This window comes from Phyllobates terribilis, unplaced genomic scaffold (genome assembly GCF_046119375.1).
Source record: "Phyllobates terribilis strain yellow unplaced genomic scaffold, ASM4611937v1 Scaffold_1__5_contigs__length_1240528914, whole genome shotgun sequence".
Classification (NCBI taxonomy): domain Eukaryota; kingdom Metazoa; phylum Chordata; class Amphibia; order Anura; family Dendrobatidae; genus Phyllobates; species Phyllobates terribilis.
This window is the reverse complement of record NW_027362761.1, coordinates 732,733,948-732,761,308: the sequence shown is the minus strand read 5'-3', so window position 1 is coordinate 732,761,308 and position 27,361 is coordinate 732,733,948. Positions and strand designations below refer to the sequence as shown.

At 37.5% G+C, this 27,361-nt stretch overlaps 1 protein-coding gene across 4 annotated transcripts in view; it reads left to right on the top strand.

Annotated features, from left to right (window-relative positions):
* The first annotated feature begins 9,710 nt into the window (after positions 1 to 9,710).
* The window catches only part of CRLF1 (cytokine receptor like factor 1), a 287,036-nt gene continuing 269,385 nt past the window's right edge, over positions 9,711 to 27,361 (top strand). Inside the window, exon 1 of one of the 4 annotated variants that reach the window (XM_073655163.1) lies at positions 9,711 to 10,236. In XM_073655163.1, coding sequence (XP_073511264.1) covers positions 10,182 to 10,236 — 55 coding nt within the window. In that variant the 5' untranslated portion in view covers positions 9,711 to 10,181. The remainder of the gene's footprint in view (positions 10,237 to 27,361) is intronic. The other 3 variants (XM_073655165.1, XM_073655167.1, XM_073655166.1) reach the window with 3 other exon arrangements.

The following is a 27,361-nucleotide window of genomic DNA, read 5'->3' as shown; positions in this document are numbered from 1 at the left end:
TCCTTCTTCTCATCCTCATCCTCCACATCCTCCTCCATATCACCACCATATCTACCATATCATCATATTTACGTCTCTTGCAAGGGGCATTGCAGTTCCTCCAAATTTTGTCAGTCGTTGCATTCACTGCATAGGCAAACAGTATGGGAGACCTACTTCCTAATAATGGGAACATTGTTTTCAGGAGGCCCTCCGACCTCTACGTCTCTTGCAAAGGGCATCGGAGTTTCTACAAATTTTTGGCAGCCGTTGCATTCACTGCATAGGCAAAGAGTATGGGAGACCTACTTCCTAATAATGGGAACATTGTTTTCAGGAGGCCCTCCGACCTCTACGTCTCTTGCAAGGGGCATTGGAGTTCCTCCACATTTTTGGCAGCCGTTGCATTCACTCCATAGGCAAACAGTATTGGAGACCCACTCCTTTTTAATGGGAACATGGCGTACTCTTACTGTAGCCCAACTCCATTTGTCTTTAAATTGTTAGTAGGGTTTTTCCTAAATTTTGGCATCCGTTGGACTCACTGCCTACCCTATAACTGGATAGCAGACCCTCTCCTTTCTCATGGGAACATGACATTACTGTGGCCCAGCTCTATGTGTCTTTAAATTGTTAGTGGGGTTTTTCCTAAATTTTGGCAGCCGTTGGACTCACTGCATACCCTATAGCTGGATAGCAGACCCTCTCCTTTCTAATAGGAACATGTCATTACTGTGGCCCACTTCCATGTGTCTTCAAATCGATAGTGTGGTTTTTCTTAAATTTTGGCAGCCATTGGACTCACTGCATACTTTATAACTGGATAGCAGACCCTCTCTTTTCCAATGGGAACATGTCGTACTCATTTCTGTGGCCCAGCTCTATGTGTCTTCAAATTGTTAATGGGGTTTTTCCCAAATTTTGGCTGCCCTTGCAGTCACAGCATGGGCATTGCCACTATAGGAGACCCACTCGTTTATAATGGGAACATTTTTTTTTACTGAGACCCTCCTCTATGTCTCTTCAAAGGGGTATTGGGGTGGGTCCAAATTTTTGCCAGCAATCACTGCATACGCAATAACAGTATAGGAGACTCTTTAATAATGGGAACAACAAAGCATAGCCGACTGCTGGCCCTTTAAGAATAGGAAGGCTGTAAAAATAGTGTTTGTGACTTTTTCAATCCCTCCTTCATAAATGAAACAGGATGTGTCTGATGATGTTTCTCACACCACATGGCCAGATAAGGTTGTAAAATGTTAATATGGCATTTCCCAGTGAATGCATTTGTCTTGGTTGAAAGCAATGCAAAAGTGCAAAAACGCATCAAAAACACTAAGTGTGAACATAGCCCAAGGTGTGGAGGAGAATTTTTGTTTTTGGTTATTTATTATTATTTATATACAAGTCATTACCCTGGAAAAGATGCTCATTAACATATTTCCCAGGAAAATCCATTTTGGTTTAGTTTTTGTATGTTTTATTGTGAGTCCGTAAAAGTGGCGTTAATACCTCTGACAACATTGCTGACATCATTGACTTGGGAGTCAGAAATTCTTCCAGGGGTCTTCCCCATGCTGTTCCCATGTCATTTGAGCACTGTTCCATCGATTTGGGCAATTTTTAGACCCTCTGCTGACCGCCGGGGGAAGCCGCCGGAAAAATGCTCGAATTTTCCATAGACTTACATTGGGCTGGTTACTCAGACCAAGCACTCGAGCATTCCAATTTGCTCGACCTAAGCAATGAGTACCCGAGCATTTTAGTGCTTGCTCATCACTAGTGTAGAACCAATATTCTGAAGATAGGGTAGATAGAGTGATATTAGATCTACCTAGGGGTCTCCATACCCCTTTTTCCTAGTGTTTGGGCCTCCTCCCCCTCTTCCCTTTGTGTTGTACTTAGTCTTTCCCACACCTGCATGACACTATGGTAGTAAAAACCTTAGAGAAAATACTGCAAGAGGATAGTGGGAGTGTACAGGACTGGATCCCATGCATATCGTTGTGACACACAAAGCTTCGTCAGGGGAGATGCGATTCATGAAATACTTACAATGTATACACACAGTGATTGACATAAGTACAGTATAGACCAAAAGTTTGGACACACCTTCTCATTTAAAGATTTTTCTGCATTTTCATGACTTTGAAAATTGTACATTCACACTGAAGGCATCAAAACTATGAATTAACACATGCGGATTTATATACTTAACAAAAAAGTGTGAAACAACTGAAAATATGTCTTATATTCTTGGTTCTTCAAAGTAGACACCTTTTGCTTTGATGACTGCTTTGCACACTTTTGGCATTCTATTGATGAGCTTCAAGAGGTAGTCACCGCAAATAGTTTTCACTTCACAGGTGTGCCCTGTCAGGTTTAATAAGTGGGATTTCTTGCCTTATAAATGGGGTTGGGGCCATCAGTTGTGTTGTGCAGAAGTCAGGTGGATACACAGCTGATAGTCCTACTGAAAAGACTGTTAGAAGTTGTATTATGGCAAGAAAAAGCAGCTAAGTAAAGAAAAATGAGTGGCCATCATTACTTTAAGAAATGAAGGTCAGTCAGTCCAAAAAATTGGACAAACTTTGAAAGTGTCCCCAAGTGCAGTTGCAAAAACCATCAAGCGCTACAAAGAAACTGGCTCACATGAGGACCGCCCCAGGAAAGGAAGACCAAGAGTCACCTCTGCTTCTGAGGATAAGTTTATCCGAGTCACCAGCCTCAGAAATTGCAGGTTAACAGCAGCTCAGATTAGAGACCAGGTCAATGCCACACAGAGTTCTAGCAGCGGAAACATCTCTTCAACAACTGTTAAGAGGAGACTTTGTGCAGCAGGCCATCATGGTAAAATAGCTGCTAGCAAACCACTGCTAACGACAGGCAACAAGCAGAAGAGACTTGTTTGGGCTAAAGAACACAAGAAATGGACATTAGACCAGTGGAAATCTGTGCTTTGGTCTGATGAGTCCAAATTTGAGATCTTAGGTTCCAACCACCGTGTCTTTGTGCGACGCAGAAAAGGTGAACGGAAGAACTCTACATGCCTGGTTCCCACCGTGAAGCATGGAGGAGGAGGTGTGATGGTGTGTGGATGCTTTGCTGGTGACACTGTTGGGGATTTATTCAAAATTGAAGGCATACTGAACCAGGATGGCTACCACAGCATCTTGCAGCTGCATGCTATTCCATCCAGTTTGCGTTTAGTTGGACCATCATTTATTTTTCAACAGGAGAATGACCCTAAACACATCTCCAGGCTGTGTAAGGGCTATTTGACAAAGAAGGACAGTGATAGGGTGCTACACCTGATGACCTGGCCTCCACAGTCACCAGATCTGAACCCAATCGAGATGGTTTGGGGTGAGCTGAACCACAGAGTGAAGGCAAAAGGGCCAACAAGTGCTAAGCATCTCTGGGAACTCCTTCAAGATTGTTGGAAGACCATTTCTGGTGACTACCTTGTGAAGCTCATCAAGAGAATGCCAAGAGTGTGCAAAGCAGTCATCCAAGCAAAAGGTGGCTACTTTGAAGAACCTAGAATATAAGACATATTTTCAGTTGTTTCACACTTTTTTGTTAAGTATATAATTCCACATGTGTTAATTCATAGTTTTGATGCCTTCAGTGTGAATGTACAATTTTCATAGTTATGAAAATACAGAAAAATCTTTAAATGAGAAGGTGTGTCCAAACTTTTGGTCTGTACTGTCCAAATCAGTTGTGAGTGGCATTCAACGATGCGCCAGAAGTGAAAGTCATCGGCAGCGTATGACGCACAATGCTTGTCAAGGCAAGACACCCTGCTCATACCCTGCAGCGCGTATGTGCAGTGCGTGATAGCAGAGAACCTTACAAAATAGTTCAAATGCATAAGCATTATCATCAAGTGTGGGTGAGGGCGCAAGTTTGGAGCCTGACATGTAACATGCCAGTCTAATCCAGGCGCATGCACCCTAGCTGAAATGATATTAGTGGACCTAATCCAAAATGGAATATGGAATGTAAATTATATGCGACTGTATAAAAGAGAATGGCACCTGTGACCAGGAGAGAAGGAGGGGGGAGGGGGAAGAAAGAAGGTGGAAGAGTGGGGAAGGGAAGGGAAAGGGGGTAAGATCCCTATATATGAGGTATAAACAGCGAAAAATATATAAATATAATATATATATATATTTTAACATAGTAAAATATATATATATATATATATGTATATATATATATGTATACAGGTGCATCTCACTAAATTAGAATATCATCAAAAAGTTAATTTATTTCAGTTCTTCAATACAAAAAGTGAAACTCATACATTATATAGAGTCATTACAAACAGAGTGATCTATTTCAAGTGTTTATTTCTCTTAATGTTGAAGATTATGGCTTACAGCCAATGAAAACACAAAAGTCATTATCTCAGCCAATTAAAATAATTAACAAAAAACACCTGCAAAGTCTTCCTAAGCGTTTAAAAAGGTCCCTTAGTCTGTTTCAATAGGCTCCACAATCATGTGGAAGACTGCTGACTGGAAAAATGTCCAGAAGGCAATCATTGACACACTCTACAAGGTCCCAGAGTTCCAATTTTCATTTGGAAATCAAGTTTCCAGAGTCGGGAGGAAGAGTGGAGAGGCACACATACCAAGCTGCTTGAGGTTTAGTGTGAGGTTTCCACAATCAGTGATGATTTGGGGACCAATGTCATCTGCTGGTGTAGGTCCACTGTGTTTTATCAAGACCAAAGTCAGCGCAGCCATCTACCAGGAAATTTTAGAGCACTTCATGCTTCCCTCTGCCGATAAGCTTTTGGAGATGGAAATTGCATTCTCCAGCAGGACTTGGCACCTGTCCACACTGCAAAAAGTACCAATACCTGATTTAAAAACAACAGTATCACTGTGCTTGATTGGCCAGCAAACTCACCTGACCTTAACCCCATAGAAAATCTATGGGGTATTGTCAAGAGGAAGATGAGGGACACCAGACCCAACAATGCAGACAAGCTGAAGGCTGCTATCAAAGCAACCTGGGCTTCCATAACACCTCAGCCGTGCCACAGGCTGATCACCTCCATGCCACGCCACATTGATGCATTAATTTATGCAAAAGGAACCCCGATCAAGTATCGAGTGCATTTACTGAACATACATTTCAGTAGGCCAACATTTCGGATTTTAAAAACATTTTTCAAGCTGTTGTTATAAAGTATTCTAATTTACTGAGATAATGACTTTTGTGTTTTCATTGGCTGTAAGCCATAATCATCAACATTAACAGAAATAAACACTTGAAATAGATCACTCTATTTGTAATGACTCTATATAATATACGAGTTTCACTTTTTGTATTGAAGAACTGAAATAAATTAACTTTTTGATGATATTCTAATTTAGTGAGATGCACCCTTATATATGTGTATTTAAAGAATTATATAGGATAACTATAATGAAGGAGATCTCATATACAGTTATATGAAAAAGTTTGGGCACCCCTATTAATCTTAAGCATAATGTTTTATAAAAATTGGTGTTTTTGCAACAGCTATTTCAGTTTGATATATGTAATAACTATTGGACACAGTAATGTTTCTGCCTTGAAATGAGGTTTATTGTACTAACAGAAAATGTGCAATCTGCATTCAAACAACATTTGACAGGTGCATAAGTATGGGCACCTCACCAGAAAAGTGACATTAATATTTAGTAGATCCTCCTTTTGCAAAAATAACAACTTCTAGTCGCTTTCTGTAGCTTTTAATGAGTTCCTGGATCCTGGATGAAGGTATTTTTGACCATTCCTCTTTACAAAACAATTCCAGTTCAGTTAAGTTTGATGGTCGCCGAGCATGGACAGCCCTCTTCAAATGATCCCACAGATGTTCAATGATATTCAGGTATGGGGACTGGGATGGCCATTCCAGAACATTGTAATTGTTCCTCTGCATGAATGCCTGAGCAGATTTGGAGCGGTGTTTTGGATCATTGTCTTGCTGAAAGATCCATCCCCTGCGTAACTTCAACTTTATCACTGATTCTTGAACATTATTGTCAAGAATCTGCTGATACTGAGTGGAATCCATGCGTCCCTCAACTTTAACAAGATTCCCGGTGCCAGCATTGGCCACACAGCCCCAAAGCATGATGGAACCTCCACCAAATTTTACTGTGGGTAGCAAGTGTTTTTCTTGGAATGCTGTGTTTTTTTGCCGCCATGCATAACGCCTTTTTGTATGACCAAATAACTCAATCTTGGTTTCATCAGTCCACAGGACCTTCTTCCAAAAAGAAATTGGCTTCTCCAAATGTGCTTTTGCATACCTCAGCCGACTCTGCTTGTGGCGTGCTTGCAGAAACGGCTTCTTTCGCATCACTCTCCCATACAGCTTCTCCTTGTGCAAAGTACGTTGTATAGTTGACCGATGCACAGTGACACCATCTGCAGCAAGGTGGTCTGAGGATTGTCCTTGACTGATCTCACCATTCTTCTTCTCTGCCTTTCTGATGTTTTTCTTGGCCTGCCACTTCAGGCCTTAACAAGAACTGTCCCTGTGTTCTTCCCTTTCCTTACTATGTTCCTCACAGTGGAAACTGACAGGTTAAATCGCTGAGACAGCTTTTTGTATCCTTCCCCTGAACAACTATGTTGAATAATCTTTGTTTTCAGATCATTTGACAGTTGTTTTGAGGAGGCCATGATGCCACTCTTCAGAGGAGATTCAAACAGGAGAGCAACTTGCAAGTGGCCATTTTAAGTAGCTTTTCTCATGATTGCATACACCTGGCTCTGAAGTTCAAAGCTCAATGAGGTTACAAAACCAAAAAAAGTGCTTTAGTAAGTCAGTAAAAAGTAGGTAGGAGTATTTAAAACAAGAAAATGATAAGGGTGCCCATACTTATGCGCCTGTCAAATTTTGTTTGAATGCAGATTGCACATTTTCTGTAAGTACAATAAACCTCATTTCAAGGCAGAAACATTACTGTGTCCAACAGTTATTACATATATCAAAATGAAATAGCTGTTGCAAAAACACCAATTTTTATAAAACATTAAGCTTAAGATTAATAGGGGTGCCCAAACTTTTTCATATAACTGTATGTGTCAACACAATAAACTTTCTAAAAGCCAGTGACCACAAGGTGTGTTGTGGCATATAAGAAGTCCGTAGTTCACACATATGATGAATGAAATCTGGTGACCCTAAAATTAAAATTGCATGCTCAGAGAAAAGGTCAGACGACGCATTATAATAAATGCAATGTGCCTAGAGACGGTATTATAGACACAATAGGTAGGACATGATGGACGGTCTAATGTCTAGAGATGGTGTTATAGACACTATAAAGCATATTTAATAGTTATGAAAACTTAGTATTAAGATCATGCATAGTTTTTAGATCATTTGAAGTATAAGAAAACATATCAGACAAGACCTGAGCAGCAATTGAGAATATTTATTAAAGTGAAGAATGTGCACGTTCATGCATAATGTATGGGATGCTCACATGAATTATTAAAGGGGTTGTCTGGTCCAAATCGTTATGTCTGCAGTCACTTTATGAATCTCCCCAGTGCACATACTGTGCGCTGCGTGGATTCGCAAGTATCTGACCCGGGACCGGAGGGTATGTATGAGTTATACATACTCCCAGTCAGGGCCCATTTATTGGGTGTGGCCTTGCTCCATACACTCTAGTGACTGACAGTGACTGACTAGAGGGCTTTGATTTGCTCCAGACAACTGTATGGAAGTGAGGCCGTGCCCACTGGGCGGGAGTATGTATAACAAATACAGTGCGTGCGCTGGGGCGATTCATAAGTCTGCAGTCAAACAGAGTGACTGCAAACTTATCGCTTTGGACCGGACAACTCCTCTAAAAGGCACTTTAGAATAAGAGATGGACTTGTAACCTTGAGATTGTTGATATTTTTCAACAATTTTGGTTCTCAAGTCCTCACAGTTCTCTTCTCCTTTTCTGTTCACCATGCTTAGTTTGGCACACACAGACACACAAGGCAAAAATTGAGTCAACTTCTCCCCTTTTTATCTGGTTTCAGGCGTGATTTTCATATTGCCCACACCTGCTACTTGCCACAGGTGAGTTCAAATGAGCATCACATGCTTGAAACAAAATTGTTTAACCACAAGTTTGGAAAGTTGCCAACATTTATCTCCTGCCAATTTTTGGGGTTCTGTGTAAAATTGTGTGTTTAATCTGCATTTTTTTCTCTGCTTTTTTTGTGTTGTTCCAATACACACAAAAGAAATAAACATGTGTAGAACAAAACATGTGCAATTGCAATAATTTCCTGGGAGAAATACTTCCTTTTCTGTAACTATTTCAAGGGTGCCAAGGCTTTTGACCATGACTGTAGCTACAGCATTTCACTGAATCACTTGAATCTTTTGATTATTATTCACAGAATCACCTCCATTTTCAATATTCAGCGCTGAAGTCATACAACTCAATCAGATTAGGTCTTTTTATTGATCCTGTGTGGAATTAGCTGTGTTCTCTGATCCTTAAACTGGAAAAGTCTAAACTGTTCCTGTATGGCCGGCCTCCATCTTTTACATTGGCAATAACAGTCCACTTTGATTGGCTGCGCTAGACCATGTGATGTGACAGCTGTAGGGAATAATGTGCAAGCCTGTGCGCAATGCCTGATGTCATTAGCTTGCTCATTGAATCTTCAGAAGTCTGTGAAAAGGCGCCGGCATATTTTGTTTTATGGAAATCCTCTTGAATCAAATCGCAGAGTGTTCAAATTCATGGAGAACTGCAAATTTCAGAATATTTGGTCTGAAGTTGATCCTCCAAGTATAGATGCGCTTATCTCTAATTAGAAACTCTATTTACATTGGTCTCTGGTTTATGAATTTTTAATGATATTATATGAAAATTGAGAACTTTAAGTCCTCTAAGCCCACTTTTAATGCCCCTTGTTTCTATAGCTATAGCCCTAATACGAGTAAAATGTTTTATAATTTTAAAAAGAGTTTATTTTCTGTTGTATAAATTATGATTGTGCTTAAGACAGTGATTTACAAGTAAAAAAAAAAATATCAACAGGTTATTTAATAAAATACAAAAAAATTACATATTTCTCACCTGTTAAATCCCCAGCTCCCAAAGCGCCAATGCTCTTGTGGTCCTTCCCCATTTCTTGTTAACATGCCAGCTGCAATGACATGATGCTGTGCAAGCACATGATCACTGCAGCCAGTCAGTGTCCAAAGTGGTTATGGCAGTAATTACGCCATGTGACTGCCCTTATCCCCTTGTAAATAAAGACAGGAGGTGATCCCAGAAGCACTTGAGTGGCGGGACATATATCAAGTGAGTTAAGCGTCTTTTAGATTTTTTTTACATTTTCTTTAGCCTGTGTTTTTTTTTTCTTTTGGAACACACATTTACCAATATAAAATGTTCTATTTATATAGATAATGTTACAGTTTTGAGTTACTTTTGTGGTAAACTGTACTTCACAAAGACATGCCCGGTAAATGTGAACCCAGAACGAGATTTTACATCACAACTAGAGCATTAGAGCTGCCTGGATATTGCTCATAAAACATTTTGGTTAACTCTTAGCTTATTAAAAAACTGCTGATATCTGCTCTGACACTCTAACGCCATCACCAGTTTGATATTTTAATGACGACACAAATTAACCTTGGCAGGAAAAGTGATGTTGTAAGTGACCTCATTTAACGACTCAGACAATTCCTGGTCGTGACTCACATCTGAAGGTTTTTTACGAAGCTTGAGTGAAAAGGAAAAAAAAAAAATCAGGAAATGTCAGCAGACAGAAGAAGTAAAAAGAGGGGAGAATGACAAAAAGGGGGCAGCGGAGGAATAGCAAAGAATGTCTTCTCCAGCACTGTAGGGCTTGGTAATTTTGGCAACCCATGTGGGCGGGGAAATGAATGGGGCTACAGGCATATTTAGCTTGTCAGTTCTCAGTTGCTCAGACTTGCAAAAGGATTTTCCTTAACCTGCAAGCTGTCTGTTTCCTCTATACATGCTTCACTTATTTCTGTAGCGCATATAGAAAAATCTGTATTACAATAAAAGCACATAGACAAGCAACTTTCTTACAGCAGTACATATCAGCGGAAAAAAAAAATTCTTCTGGAATTCACAAGATTCAAGGTGGAATTTTTTTAAGTGCTCAAGTGGATTTTAAAAAAGCCTTGAAATATGATCACCTTAGTGCTTCTATGGATTTGCATGTTAATTGTGAACTCCTTGACTCGTAAGTAATATTCTCTATATTTATTTTCGTTATTGCAATTTGAAAACAGTGATTTTATATTACTATATGTATCTGTACTGTATACTTAAGTTATTCGGAAATGTTTTAATCATATATGTCTTCATTTTAGTTCATTTTAGTTTGACGACTTCTGGTAGAAGTGAATAATAAGATGTGTCATAGGTGAAATATTTTTATTTAAATTTCTTAATAAATAGTCTGTATATTAAGATAAGCATGTACATTTTTATATCAAACAGTTTTGACTAATATATTTATACATGTATGAAAATATAGATATATACACTTATTTAATATTATACTAATATATATAGAGAGAATATTTAATACAGTCCCATATTCAAACACACATATATATATATATATCTTTATATGTGATTGTATAAAAAAAAGATATATATATATATATATATATATATATATATATATATATATACACACGTACACACACACACACATATATATATAAAAATGAATAAGGTTAATAAAATGACATTCCCCTATCATAAAAAAGAGATAGAGATGAAAGTACCGGATACAAGAATGTAAATTTAAACAGTAGTGGTACAGCTTTCAGCTGCAAAGTAAAGCCTATAACATATGAGGAGACTCCAGTTGTGGAACAGACCTTGTTAAATTGAAAAGGTACGTACACATAAATCGTTCTGCCTGAGGATTGGCAGTGTTTCCGTTGTGCTTTTAAAACGCTTGCTGGAATTATTGTTTTAGAGCATAGTGAAAATATACAAAGCTAAGGAACACAAGATCACGTGCGCAAATTCACCCTAGTGCAGTGATCTGTATACAATAATGCGTCTCCAAATGACATCTACATGCACTGAGGATGCAAAGGCTGAAGTACAAGCAGGAAGATTAAAGTGGTGGTCTGTGAATTCCTGATTTGACTTGCTTGAAGAAAGGCAGAAAATGTAATCTTTCGAGAAGTTCTCAAGTGGTCAAGCTTTGCATATGTTGCCTGCAGGAATATATAAATTGAGAATCATTTAGGGAATGGTATGAGGCATCTGGACATAGATGATAGGATGCTTGTGGAGCTCCTCAGGAATCTGGTACCTATTCTCTGTAATGCTAAATACCCTAAATCATTTACTAGTTTTTCTGCTCTCTAGGATATTATTGACATCTATGTATTTCTTAGGCTGTGTGCCCACGATGCGTTTTTCAAGTGTTTTGCTGCGGAATTTGCTCAGCGTAAACGCTTGTAAAACGCTTAGTAATCCTTCTCCCATGGTCCCCAATGTAAATCCGCAATTTCAATGCCCATGCTGCGGAATTTTCTGCAGTGTTTTTAATGTGTGGAAAAATCCGCAGCATGTCCATTATTTGTGCGTTTACGCATGCGAAATTGCCATCTACAATGCATTAGAAAACGCAAAGGCAATTCCGCATGTCCAAAATGCTTCAAAAATGCACGAAAAATGCGTGTCAAATTCCTAACGTGTTTTTCCGGGCAAGGACATGCAGAAATGAAGCGGAAATTTTCCGCTTCATTACTGCATCATAGGCACATAGCCTTAAAAGCAACCTGTTTCTAAATTTTCTATCAGGCTAAATGGGGCATTACATGGTCATCAGAGCCTCTCTGTTATAGAGATAGCTGGACCTATGTTTTAAAATATTCTAATGTTTATCTCCAAGAATAAGTTTTTGCGGCACACGAGTTACTTTATAGGTTCCTGCTTTGGTAATGTGACCTGGTATACATAAGTTGAATAGTATTCCAATCTAAATTCCTTCAGTTACTTCCATTTATCAGTTAAAAATATTTTATAAAGGAAAAAATAAATATGAGTATATATGTATGTCATTATATTCACGTGTGACATATGCTGATATTGGGCTATATTTATGAGCCCATTCTGAAGATAGTCAGAACAACAGAGAAGTAGTAATAGATGAGCATCTTGCAGCAGCGTATACAGCTGCCTGGTTTCCCTTTAAGAAATGATAATGACTGTGAGGGTTATCATATTGTTACCATTAACACGTCATACCTAGTCTGGTTCTTCATGAAAATATGTAAGATATTTACAAGAAAAGGCCTAGCAGTAGCTTTTTAGCATAATGCCAAATATAGTATGGATTGATGCACTGTTACCTGTGGGAGTAGAAGTTCTTAGCCTGATTATTTTAATGTATTGTCACATGGTATGAGTACGAATAGCATATGTGTGTATATATATATAAATATGTGTATATTTGCATATATTTAAAATATATATGTTATTCTAAAGAACATTCACAAAATTTCGTGGTTATCTGTGATTTCTTACCACCTATAGTAAATATCCTGACTATTATTCCATAGAACATTTACTAAACATTCAGGCCATATTTTTTAATTGATAATTCAGTTTGCATGGCTGCTATAGAAGAGCATTGTTTAATGAAAACCAATCCATAGATTGCTGTCACGTGTGTGGTTACTTTTACCATTTTATAATGGTGGCTTAGTATGTGCATGCAAATTTTTATTTATTTATTTAATTTTTTTAAGTCACAGCCATAACAATTCTGCCTGAAAATGGTGCTTGCCATTCCCCAATACCTGGGAGGTGGTACAGAAATTTGCAGTGTTATTGATTTCATTAACTAGTAATGTAAAAGCAGCATAGAGAATCTTTTTCCTGTATTCTTTTAGAGATCTCTACCTTATAGCCATGCAAATATTTGCAAGAAATACACATATGTTCTTAGCAGCTGGGAAAGGTGTGTGAGCTGAATATTACAGATCCAATGTCAATTTAAATGTAGATGTAATATACCTGCTACCTAGCAGACTACATTCGTATGTTTTAGCCTCTTTAGGGTGTACCAGCCAGTACTATGGTAAATGTCTTCTTGTCCTGTTACTTATTACTTTCTTTTATTCCAACGAATGGGGAAAACAAGCAATGGTGAAATGGGAATTTCTCCAGTTAACCCTAATCAAGTTATTGTAATTGCTACAAGTATCTTTAAGCAACACGCTATTGGCCTGGAGACAAGTCCGCCAGCGAGTCAGGAAGCCCTGAGTGCATTAACATTATAGAATAAAGGAAATGTAATAATGCAGGCACTACCCTTATGTTTTACATTTCAGACACTGATTTTGCATGATCATGCACAGTTTCTTGGCCGACATCTCAGTGTTAACGAATGTCGAATAAAGCTTTAATTTCATTTTCAACTCAAGTTCTCTATTGTCTATAAGGACTGACTGTTGGAACAAAGTTCCTTTCTGCTTTAACAAGTGGTCTGCTCCTTGCTATTCAGTGACCAAATTGTAATAAAAATCAGTTCAACAAAGCAGACCTGGGGTCACATGGAATTGTACGTGTTAAAAACATCTTGTGCTTGTTAAAACCATCTCCTCGTTTCTAAATTACCTTGTTTCATCATTAGGAAACCAGCACTGGGGTTCTCAGTATCAAAAATCCTGAACAGAAGTAGAATGCTTTTTCCAAATTAAAGATATTTTTTTTTTACTTGTGGTCCAAAGTGGCACCAGATGGGATATGGAATCGTATGTTATTTATTAGAGTCTATTGGCTGCTAGATGAGGCAAATAAAAAAAAGCCCTGCAGATATATGGTTTCCATTGATTACAGGTAAAATTGTCATCTACAGGCCAGGAAGTTTTCTAAATGAATTCCTAAGTAAACATTCCATGCTATCGGACTCTGACTCCATGACAAAATGGAAGTTCGTGAGCAAATTATGTGAATGCATATGTTTGAGTTGCCAGAAACTATTTACATTTTACAGACCCTATATTTCTTAAATGTATTGATATTGTGACTTTTTGTTTCAACTTTCTGCCCCAAACATATTGAACCTAAACCCTTGTGAGAAAAAAATAACATCTTGCAAACAATTATTAAATTGGCGTAACAGTTAATTATGTTACTAAAGTAATAGTAATGACTAGATAAGGCTCATTAATAAGCAATCGGGATATATACATTATATATATATATATATATATATATATATATATATATACATACACACACACACATTCATATATATTTATATATGTACACATGGATACATACACATATATATATATATATATATAAACTACAATAAAGTATGCTACTAGGTGAAACATGCAGCAGATGCTACTAGGTGAAACACATAGCAGATTGCTAAAGTTAGCATCATGGTGTGACTAGTCAACTTTACTTCTAAAATAAATATGTAAATATGTAAATGTGTATATATATATATATATATATATATATATATATATATATATATATATATATAGATATAGATATATATATAGATATAAATATATACACATATTTATCGTAGAGGTAAACTTGACTAGTCACACCATGATGCTAACCTTGGTAATCTGCTACGTGTTTCACCTAGTAGCATATTTTATTGTAGTGGTTTGCCACCTGTGGCTCTCCATTTAATGCAAAGCTACAACAGTCCACATGCGGCTTGTAAGAAATGCTGAGAGATGTAGTTTTGTCACATCTGATTATTTTCCTATGATATCTGGTACATTGTTGTAACATAAACAGGTCAGTAAAATGTCTAATGATTTATCCATTATTCAGACCCATAGTTATTGGTTTCTAAATCAAATGTTTGGCAAATGTACTATAGCTAAGCTAATTTAATCCCACATATATAATTTGTAAAATAAATTTTAATGGTACCTTTTGTTAATAATATTTTTTTTTTTAAATTTATGTATGTAATTTAAATTTTTGAATATTTACTATGAGCAGAATTATTTCTTCATTCATTAATTCATTTAGTAGTCATATTTCCATTTTATTTTATCTAACATATAATATGCAACCTATGTAGTAATTCTGCAAAATTGCAGAAAAAGATCAGACATTTTTAAGAAAGCCAACAGAAAAGTGAATAATAGACTAGACCAATAGTTCGGAATTTAATGTCAGAAAATAATTTGTGAAATACAATATTTTTTATATGTAGGGAAATATTGACCAATGTACCTCTAAACTCTGAGACGCTAGAAAATCTATATTGAAACCTGCTTTACTATTTCCTCTGCACATTCGAGTAACTATAAGTATAGTGGCCCTATTAGGGATAATATGATGGCATGGGCACATACTTTATCAGTAGACGCTCCAGACTGTGCTAGAACTGAAACAATTACTTTGAAGTTAACTATTTTGTTGAATAACAAGACATTGACATACTCTACAACATAATTCAACTTCTTCTTGATGATTTATCTTGTAGCGAGTTGATAAATTCTTCCGATTTATATGACTAGCTGTGTAAAATATCTTTGAATGTCTGTTAACAATATAGGAATCACTATAAATTTCAGAAGCTTTAGGCAGGTGTCAACTTTCTTTAGTAACAAGAATAATGGTAATATATATGGTAAAATTCATTCAGCTTTTAAATGCAAGTACATGTTAGTCATAGGCTTTCAGGTAAGCTGATTTGACACAGTCATAAAATGGCAGCATTTTAACATTTGTACTATGGGTGTGAACTGCACCACCCTGCTTGATTCCCTATGAATTGACCTATGTGGTGATCTAAGTGAAGTTTAGTAGAACCTTGATGGTGTGGTACAGAATCTAAAACCCAAGCTGTTGTAAATGTTGTGGTTAAAGTAGAACACACATGAGATCACCATTACTCAAATGAATTGCTCACAATGTGCACAATGAGCCTAACCAAGTACTCTATACCTAAGTACTTACAGACGGCTTGTGCACCATCCCTGCATTTGTGTATGTCTGACTTATGTAATATTTGCAGTCCTAACTAGTAGATGATACAGAATCTTTATCAGAACAATCCCTACAAGTAGAGTTTTTTTCTCAATGGTCATTATTAAATTTCACTCCAGTTTTGAAAAACATATAGAACTGTCATCAACACAGTAGTTTTTCACTCCATTATGGGTGATACTTAGACATTTCACACAGGAATCATGACATCTAGCTGGTAGTCAGAAGAACATATCCAAATTTCTAAAAACAAATGATGTTATTTTTACAAATAGATCTCAAACTTATGAGAAAGTGAGGCATTAAATCACCATACTGAGTTTAAGAGCATGTAGTGTGCTCGAAACGCATCCAGTGTGTTTTTGCCTTTTCCCCTCACACCTCCCCAAGTGGTTGTACCCATACTCCTAGTTTTAATGGACTAAATAAAGGATGAAAATTTTACCTTGTGGAAGCTGGATTTTTTCTTATCCACATGTGTGCATCGTGTCTGGCAGGGACGCCTTCCGTGCTTCATATCACAAATTTATAGGATCCCGACCACGGGTGAGCTGAACACTTTTTTGACTATGTGTACTGGCATTAAATCAGCCTTTGTCTGGGAAGTAATACTGATCCTTTAGTTTTACACAGCTGTATTGTGTTGGCAATTTAGTGTTTGTACCACAACCCTGTTTTTCTACTGAACTTATATTAGATTATAGTAGAACATTGAATTGATTTGAAGATATAACATACACTAGTTACCATAATAAACAACTTTATGTGGAACATAATTCTATTTATACCATTGCATCTTTTTGACCAAATAAGACATAGACTATTATTATCTGACACAGTCAAGGGCATCTTAAAATTGTACATATTTCCCTATTTTCAAGTGCTTGACTGATTCAGTACACTACTTGCTAAATTGGATATTAATCAGAACCAGCTATAGACTTGGCATGTCCTGAGTTGTGCTTGTAAAATGCAAAAAAGATCTAAAATAGAAGCTTAAATGGGCATACATGGAATATTTATATAAGGCCAACTGAATACAAACTATAAGTTAAGAAACCTTAAATTCAAACTAAAGTCTAATTTACGTAGAATCCAATTTGAAATATTTGGAGAGTCGTAGTGGACATAGATTCAAGCTACAGATTGAAGTGGCTCACTAATGTCAGCAGTACAGGAACAGTATGCTGTGAGCTATACTCAGCTATCATATGATTATTAGTTAATGTGGTCATATTTCATTACCAGATGTTTTTTTATTTATTTATTAGCAATGATTCTGCTATAAAAGATGGTCCAGTGCTGAAAACAGCTCCCTGCACCAGTTATTTGCCTAGGGAAACTTTAGGGAATGTGCACCTTATTGTTTCTCATTTGCACTTTGCACAAGACAAAACTGCTTTGATACAAAGTTCATTATTTTACTTCATGGAGGTTTTATCTACTTCAGTTACAAAAGAATATTCTGCATAATAGAACTTAGTTTTCGTTGTTATATCCTTTTGGGAACAGTGGATACTATGTATAGAATCAGACAGGGAATCCATTTTCAGACAAAAACAATAGGTCACATGTTGAAAAAATATTTTGCGTTGATCAAAAAAATCTGTCAAATCAATTTTATTTTCTAACCTGTTGTAGCAATACTAAAACTTGAATGTGTTAGGAACACTGATACTTAGAAGACATTTTATCCATAAGGATCTGAGACATAAAAACCCAACTAATCATATTTCATATCCGCTCAAGCCAAAATAGAATTATAATGGAGTACAAAGAAAAAAAAATGTCTGCAATCAATTTATAGAAAAGAAGCAAAAAGTTTAGCCGGTTAATAGAAGGGGGTTACTGAGTGGAGAAGCAAATAAGCATCTTGATACATTGGGTTGCGATTCAATGGCTACTTTTTTGTACACTAAATCATCATGTACAATGCCAGTTATGAAGTCAAGTACTTTGATATTATATGTCTAAGATAAGGATCATATAGTAGGAAGATGAATGCCCCCTAACTATTTGGTAGTCTAATTGATGAATCTTTAATTGGGGTATGTTGGGAGAACTCTCATTGCTTAAATATGCAATGCCAACAATGGTTGATAATAAACAAAATCATACCGTAAATATATTGTTGTTTTTATGGATTTATTAAGGTTTTTTGGTTCCAGTTAAGGGAAATCTTACTGTTACAGCAATGAATTATATTCTTTGTAACCTTCCTAGTTTGTTACAGTAGCTTGTTCAGAATGACTTGACTCTTAGACACAAAGCAAGGTCCATTAAACAACATATTGGTGTGACAATACATGACTGGTCTGCACAGGACCCTAAAGTCAAAAACTTTTAAACAAACTGGAATGCTAATGGGAAATCTGGCTTATCTGATGTCAGGAAAAAGGAGGGTGGAAAGGCAGGAAAGCAGCATGGAAGGCCAGTGAAAATAGGTTGAAAGGCGACTAAATATTACAGTAAAATTATATATGGATGTTATATCAACATGCATGGCATTTGGAAGAGGCTTAAGTCTTTAAACCTCCCAAAATGTTCTCACAATAACTATATAGAGTACCGTATTTTTCGAAACCATAAGATGCACTTTTTTCCCCCAAATTTTAGAGGAAAATGGGGGGTGCGTCTTATGGTCCGAATGCAACTTACCAGTGGTGGTGGAGCGGGATTGCAGGGCGGTGGCGGAAGAAGAGGTGAGGAGGGCCGGTATCTGGCTGGGGGCCGGGCCTGGCCGGGTACCGGGGCCGGTATATTCCTGTGACCGGAGTTTGCAGAGCAGAGTGAGCGGCTTCCGGTGGCCGCGGCCATGTTCCTGAAGCTGTGCTGTACAGGAAAAAGCCCGCCGGAGCCGGTGCATGCGTTCTGCCGAGTTGGCGGCCATTTTCCTGTAGGGCCACCGAAAGCTGCTCACTCTGCTCTGCAAACTCCGCTCACAGCAATACACTGACCCTGGTACCCAGCCAGGCCCACCCCCCAGCCAGATACCGGCCCGCCTCACCTCTTGTTCTGGCACCAGCACCCCAGGCCAGGCACCAGCATCCCAGGCCAGAAACCCACACCACAGGCCAGGCATCCACACCCCAGGCCAGGCAACCACACCCCAGGCCAGGCAACCACACCCCAGGCCAGGCACCAGCACCCCTGGCCCCCAGCACCAGCAGTACCAGGGCACAAGGTCCCCAGCGCCAGGCCCCCAGCCACTAGGTACCAGCATGCCTCCACTTCCGCCGGCTTCCTGAAGGACCCTGCCTCCTGTGACCCCAGCTCCATCGCCCCCCCAGGTAAGATACCTATTCAGACTATAAGATGGACTCCCATCTTATAAAAAATATTTTTTTTCCTATTTTCCACCCTAAAATTTGGGGTGCGTCTTATGGTTCGGTGTGTCTTATAGTCCGAAAAATACGGTAATATTAATTCATGGTGTCACGAGTAGAGGAAAATAAAGCAGTTTTACCCATTATACATTGTTTGTGGAATCATTTGATATCTTCCAAATGTCCCAGATCCAATGGGACAATGGCTAGAGTAGAGGTCTTTCTTTCATTTCATTTCTATGCCCTAATTTTTCCTAAATCAAAATTAAAATCTTTAGCAGAAGACCTAGTTACAACCTAACGATAGCTTAAACTTGTATATAAATATTTATGGTTAACATACTAGGAAATTTACACCATCTTAATGTTTAATTAATGAGATTCTCTTTGATATATTCTATTTAAATCTCTGTCATCCGTACACTAGTGTAGGGCTCTGAGTCTCTGAGTTTAGCTCACTGAATTGATGAAATCAGTGAGCCATGTTGGAATTTCTTGAACCCTTTGTGATATATAATATGTATCTAGGAGCACTCATACTTTTTGTTTTGTTAGCAGATCAGTAATAGATGCATAGTACTCTTGGATACAGCTCATGTGAAGCTGAAAACCAACCATCTTCATAATATCACTACATGTGCTACAGAGCTGGTTCTGGCCACACTGCAATTTTTAACTGCTCAACATTTTTGCCAGCACAGTAGTAGAAATCACAAAGAAGTTCCACTTAGCAAACTCGACCCAGTAATTCCTATAAAGTTCAGAACGTGGAATTAATTTGTACTACGTGTTTGTTTTAATAGTATTCAAAATACTTACTCTATATTAATGCACCACTGCAAGCATTCATACATTATCTCCAGTTATCACTTGCTATCTCAACTTCTACAGACTCTTTTGTTTGACATGAATTCTTTTGGTCTATACTATAATTATGGCCAATGGTGGTCTATATTCTATACTGTCATCTACTCAGAATAGCCTAGCTTGCTGAAAGACTGCCGAATGTGGTTTCGCAGGATCCTGGTTGGGAATCAGAACGGGACATTCAGTCTACTTACGTCAGATGTAAGTTACACATAGCAAAAAGAACTGCAATTTTTCAAGCCATACATAAAGCTGCACATTGTTAGCTCTTTATGCTCTATAAAAGTGCATTGTATGAAACTTTTCTTTTCTATTGTTCTGCTTCCCATAAACACATGTATAAAGCCTATCTGAGAAGCTTGTAAATGCATATCTCTGAATGTCAATGTGTGCTAATTATGTTCTTTAGTATTTGTGATGCTTCTGCAAACATTACAATGATCCTTCTGCACCCCCTAGCTCCTTGTAGGTGTGATGGCTACAATATATCACATTAATGACAGATGTGTGGGCTATGGGATCCTAACCTACTGTAAAAGTACAGAAGTCACATAACCATCAAAACTGGAAACCTGTGTTTTCTTGTTTCCTGGCACTTAAGAATAAATTAGTTGATCATTAGCTGTTCCATTCAATATACTGTAATCTCATAAACAGATCCACATGGTGAAGCAATCTGTTCTTGCTCATTAAATAAAATAACATTACTCTATCCTTCTGTCTTATTAGGAAATATGTTTGTTTTGCTTTAGCAATGTCCCATACAAAGTAGTCTTGTTTAACACGTCAGTGGCATTTAGACATGTGGCTGCTATTAGCGCCGTCAGTGCTGTCAGGGAGGTGGTAAAGTAGGATATTTATAATGGTGGGGTACATACATACAATTCAAATCTGCATTAAATGACATTGGGCCTTCATGCAATGGACCAAGTTTTCTCTTGTGTCCCAAGGAGAATGCTAAAGCATCGCTAATTATTCAGTACTGAAAGATTTGGATGTCCAAGTTAAAATGATGTATGAAGTGAAAAAGCTGTGAAATTCTTATAATCTTACTATTCGTATCATTTGCGGCAAGTGTCCTATTTAGATAAACTAAGCCAGCGTTATTTTTTCTGAATATTATAATATACACTATAGAGTGTTACACAATATTGTAGATTTCTAATTATTACGCTATTCTAAAATACAAGTTATTCTGAAATACCTATATGTAAATATATAAAGTTTCAAAATGGTAGTAATAATTCACAAAGAATTCACAATATTTACAAAAAGCTAAAAGCTTCAAAAAATACAAAAAAATTATAATAAATTATAATAGTCTGGCCCTTAATCCCAGACCAAACTTTTATGATAGACTGATATATCAATAAATAATAAAAAAATATTATGGAAAATAAATGCTAATAATAATAGTGTCTCACATATTTTGTGTGAGGAAGTAGTTATACTATTTTTCACTGTGTTCTGTCTCCATGTTAATGCTTTCAAAATGTCATAAGCGTCCTCTGTCTTCAATTAATCACATAAATTATGGTAGTTTGCGGTCAGGGTCCAAAGTCTTGGTACATTATTTGTTATCTTGGTAAAACATTCTATTAATTGGCCCCATAAGCTCTCATGGGTCACCTAGGTTTTTTTAAGGCAACGGAATAAAACAAAAAAGCAGTTCCTAAAGGTGGACATGAAAGGTCTGAGTAACAATACACTGTAAGGTATCCACATATTGCTAAGTATATATGTACATTGCACATAAGTGTTTGCTTATTACCGTTTAGAAATATAATAAAATAAGAAGATAATCTGAGATTCTTAAATTCTCCTCTGCATTTATGCAAGTGTTTCTATGCAATTATTTCTGTTGGTTAATTGGAAAGCATTTCTTTTAAAATTAAGGTAGATAAGACTGGGCACCTTATGCACCCTAAGGTATTTCTATTTGGTAGAGATCAATTTAGGTTAACTTATCCTTAGAGCCGCAGAAATGGATGTTTGTTTTTTGGACGCCAAAAGAAGAATTTTTAAAAGAAAAATTCTTCTTTTGGCTTGAAACGGAATAAAGTAAGGTTTAGTAAAGTGTAAAGAATGAACATAAAGGACAAAAAATATGAAAAGTCATTTCTAAGTTCTCAACTTTCTACTTATCAAAGAATCTGTTTGTTTATGTATTAGCAATACTTTGATTGCCACTGTATATAAAAAGTTTAAAAGAAGTAATCTATGGAGCTATGGTATACTTAATGTTACAAATTGAAAATAATGGCAGTATGTATTATGTAAACACAAAATGTTGAATACTGAAATAATTATATATATGTACATGTATATATATATTCATATATATATATGAATTATATTTTCTATTCTTAATGAGATTTTCTGAATTTATTACATCATTATGATAAGCTTTTGGTATAGCTAAACATAACTGGCATATTCCAAAATAAAGTATTCTTTATTTCAGCGACCTGAAATAAAACATTCATATTTTAGAGCTCGTTGAAGTAAATTATAATTTTTCTAAATGTAAATTTTCTAAATGTTTCCAAATTTTCATGTCGATAAACATATAAATTAGCAAGAAAACATTGTACACAATATATTTTTGCCTAACGTGTTAGCCTGCGATAAAAAAAAATATCAAGAAATACAAGTATACAGAGTTTAAGAGTGACGTGAGAATTACCAGTGATTTATTTAATTAAAGGATATAGAATTTTACCACCCTCGGAATAATCTTTCAATATTTATTAACAATTATCATTTTCAGGCAGACGGTAAAATATGTTATTTTTGCAATATTTTACTCTGCTCTGTCTTCCCTTTGAAGTTAGATGGATAAATAAATGTCCAAGGTGTTACCTCTACTCCAGTGTGATCCGATATGTGATGCTAAGTGAGAAGTCAACAATGATTAAATGCTGCAGGCGGCATGTTAATAAAAAGGAAGAGATATATAAAAAATGTCAGCCCTAAAGCTACAGGAAAATAATAGGTACATAAGAAGCTCGCTTGTGATCCAGTCTTTTATCTCTGCTGGGTAATATTTTAGTCTCTTGAAACATAATTCATCGAGTGAAAAAAACAACAAGTAGATCTTGTGTTGATTTGTGACTATTGTAACACTTGCAGGCAGATTTCAACAAGATTCCAGATGCACAACACACATTTGATCCCTTTGGAAGTGTACTTCCCTGTTCTTGTTTATTTTGCAATGATTGATCTCCTTGCTGTAAAATATGGGCATGTTGCAGTTCTCCATCTATGAAAAAAAAAGAGTTTTATTTTAATCAAATAATTGTTCCTTAGTTGATAGTGACATTCACATTTTGCTAATTCATTAAAAACATTCCTTGCCATCTACAGTAATATTAAAAAAAGTCACATGACCATCTCAATATTAGCATTCTAATGCATGATGTCCCTTAACAAAAGTTACACATATGGCATTCGTACAACAGAATAAGGGCTTGCGCACACGAGGAGTATTTGCAGCATTTTATCAGGGCTTTTTTTGTGCAGAAAAAACGCTGCATTTTACAGTATCAGTAAAATAAGTGAGATTTCTACCTTAAGTAACTGTTAGAAAAAAAATCAACAATTCTAATAGTTGTACCAATGTTGCTAAATTGGCTAAACAAAATGTCCTATTCTGCCTGTATAGTGATGGAGTGCTAAGTGAAATATGTGTAAAACATACACAATTCAAAAAAGTAACAAACCACATCCAAACAATAGGTTGCACTTTCTAAACTGTATTGATTTGAATCTTTCTTGACTAATTGGATAAAGCTCCGAATAAATGTCGCACAAAGATAGTACACCAAGAAGTTGAGTGTGAGGCTGGGGTCAAAGAAGCGTATAGAAATCAGTCCCATTCTCATCCAGAAATGTGGTATGATTTTTCTCACTTGTCATCCGTGTGCTGTCCACATGCAATCCGTTTTTTTACTCAGCAGTTATTAATCTTTTACAGGACCATTTACAGTTTCCTATGTTACAGAATTGTGATATATCTGTAAAAATCAGATGACGTCCGTATGGCATCCCATTTTTTTCTCACACCCATCTGATTTCGAAGTAAAATCACAGCATGCAGCAATTTTTTCTCCCTTCGAATATAGCTGGAAAAAAATACGCCTCATTAAATAACGTTGGTCCGAGAGCAAATCCTTTTTTTATAGGATTGCAATTGTGCGAGTTATACGCTGGTGTGAGCGAGCCCTTAATGTGATTCCAAGATATCGGCCACAAATGACAAATGTCTTTGTGCTTTTATTGGCAAATTGTCTTGCCAATGCCAAATACATGAGCATGTTATAGATCCATCTCATTGGCCTGTAGTTATACTGATGCAGTTTCCTTTTCTAAGTTCCCATGATGATGAGTAATTGATTTGTTTCTCTGCTTTATATTTTTCTGCACAAAAAAATGCTGTGTATAACAATTCCAGCACCTTTCTTTTACAGTAAATATGCATTTTTTTAAAGATTTTCCCCATAGACTTAAATGAGATTTTGAAATCCATAACTAAAATACATATACGTATTTTTATTGCGCTTCCGCAGCAGAAATGAAATAGAACACAATGAATTTGCACATGACTTCACTTTATCAATGAAGTTTAATGAAAGCTAAGTAACAGAAGGTTTCCAGAAGAAAGCAATTTCATTTAAAACAGGATATAACTGAAAAAAGGCAATACAAAAATGCAAGTAACATAATTTAGTGAATTAATGCAGAAATGCTGCACAAAATCTGCAGCATCTAATACTCATCATGGGAAATGCAGCCTAGCATATTATACAAACGTGTGCTGTGTGAGTAAAGATCGGACAAGGCTCTGACCAATGTAATGACAGTTTTTTGTCTTTTTCTTGGACCATGCATGCTGTGAAAAAAATCAGTCTTGGATGAAACATGCCTATTTAAGTGTATGGGCATGTAAAAAAATCAGATCCCATGCGGATCATTTGTGCAGTATCCAATTTTTCTGAATGCATTGCCATTATTAATGTAGGAAGCTGTATTTGATCCCGTACATTATAAACTGTTGATATATAAAATCAGATATCACACAGATATAAAAAACAGACACATGCAAAGCACTCGGATGACAATATGGATTTTTCAAATGCTCAACCAACCCTAAATGTTCAAATATACTGATGTATAATGCCTTATCAACTCATTCTGTAAATTTCTGAAACAAATCCTTACACACACTTCATTTCAGGTATTTCATAGGCATTTTATATGTACTTAGAGTGGAATTTTATATTTATTCACACTTTTTATATGTAAATGCCATACTTAGGGCATGCTGCATTTTTATAAAAATGTCACTGATCCCAAAAATGCTACAAGGATACTAGAAAATGCTAAGTGTAAGGTTAAATGGTATATTTCACTACAGACTTTAACCATTAAAACTTTAAAGTTCAAACACAGTCAAGAGATGGCGAATGTATTATATCGACAACCCTTTGATTTTAATAGGAACTAAGTCACGTTGGGGAATCAATAATCTGCTGTGGTTATTAAAGTTCTTAGCAATTTCACATGCCATGATTATCTTATTGTCGAGGACCTGTCTAAGAAAAAAAAGTTGCAAAAAATGTTTTAAATGGAATCTGTTAGCAGGTTTTTGCTATTTAACCTGAGTGCAGCACAATATAAGGCACGTGAGCCAGATTCCACGAATATGTCACTTACTAGGCTGAGTGTTGTAATTTCAATACAATCTGTGTTTTATCAGCAGGAGATTATCACTGCCGGACTAGGTCTCATGTGCATACCAGTCAGGCTAATCTGTGTAACCCAATCCCCCACCACTAATTGGTAGCTTGGACATAATTTCAAAAAACATCATAGTAAAAGATAAAGCCTTACCAACACCAGGTCAGATTACCAATGCACTGCAGGATGCAGCAAGCCTCCATGATAAAGGCGGGGGCAGCACATGTGCAAAATACTGATGCGGACAGCCACTCACTGACCTACCAATTCATGGAGGGGGTGGCTGTGTAGTATTATACATGCACACCGATGGAGCTTGCTTAGGGCGCCAGTCACAGAGATATGTGTGATGCACAGTGTCTGGCTTGCAGCCTATTGATGACGCCCATACTATTAGATCAGGCGGGTTGCCCACCACTATATAAGTGTGACGCGTCCCCTGGGCCGTGGGGTACTCGTCAGCCGGGCCTCCGGTTGCTGGGGGATATCACGGTAGCTGGCCCGGTCAGTAAAAAGGGGGGGTATTTATAAGGGATTTAAGTGTTCGTGATGCCACCTGTGGAATGCGGCTAAGGGGTGCCGCCGCTGCGGAGCAGTCCTCTAGAGCTGGTGTTACGGCAGCAGGGATGGTGTGGCTCTCCACAGGTAGCGTGGGGTGTAATGGATGGTGGTGCAGGGGAGAGTCGGCAGAATGGTCCCGGCGGAAAGACGGACACTCACACGGGGGTAAGCTTCAGTACCTTTACTGGTGATGTTGCAGGCACGGTCCAGAGTACTCCAGGTGAAGGGCGCACTTTTGGACTTTCCCCAGTGAGCGGGTATAGGGCCTCCTGATCCTCTGCTTTATTCTCTAAGCTTCTGACCTGCATGGAGCTAGGCCTAGCTTGGTTACTGTCTCTCTTTGCACCTGCTGACCTGGTGGTAGGGCCTTTTCTTGGAGATCACTCTCCCTGGATGCTGGGACCTCCATGACTCCTAGCCCTGGTACTTTAATCAACATTTGGTGAACCTGGGACCTGTAGTCCTCCAGGGGTTCTGGTGGTTCCTACTGGGTATAAAGAGTCCCTGTAGGCGCGGACCCGGTGTCCGGTATATATCTCGGGGCGAGCCTGGTATGCTCCTCTGCCCCTCGCTACTTCTTCCTTCTCCTCTCGCCTTCGGCCCACTGAAGGCCCTCACTAGGCCTTCACACATGCTGTAGGCATTGGCTCGCCTAAGCACAGCAGCCAGCGTGCTGCTCTCTTTGCTGCTCTCTGAGCGTCAGCACACTCTCAGCTCAACTCTGAGCTCTGTCCCTCTCTGTCTCTAAGCAGGAACTAATCTGAGCTGCCTGGCTCCACCCTCCCTATATATATCCCTAACAGGCTCCTTCTGCTCGTCTGAGGTGGTAGGGTGGAGGTGTGTGAATGTGTGAGGGCCTCTTGT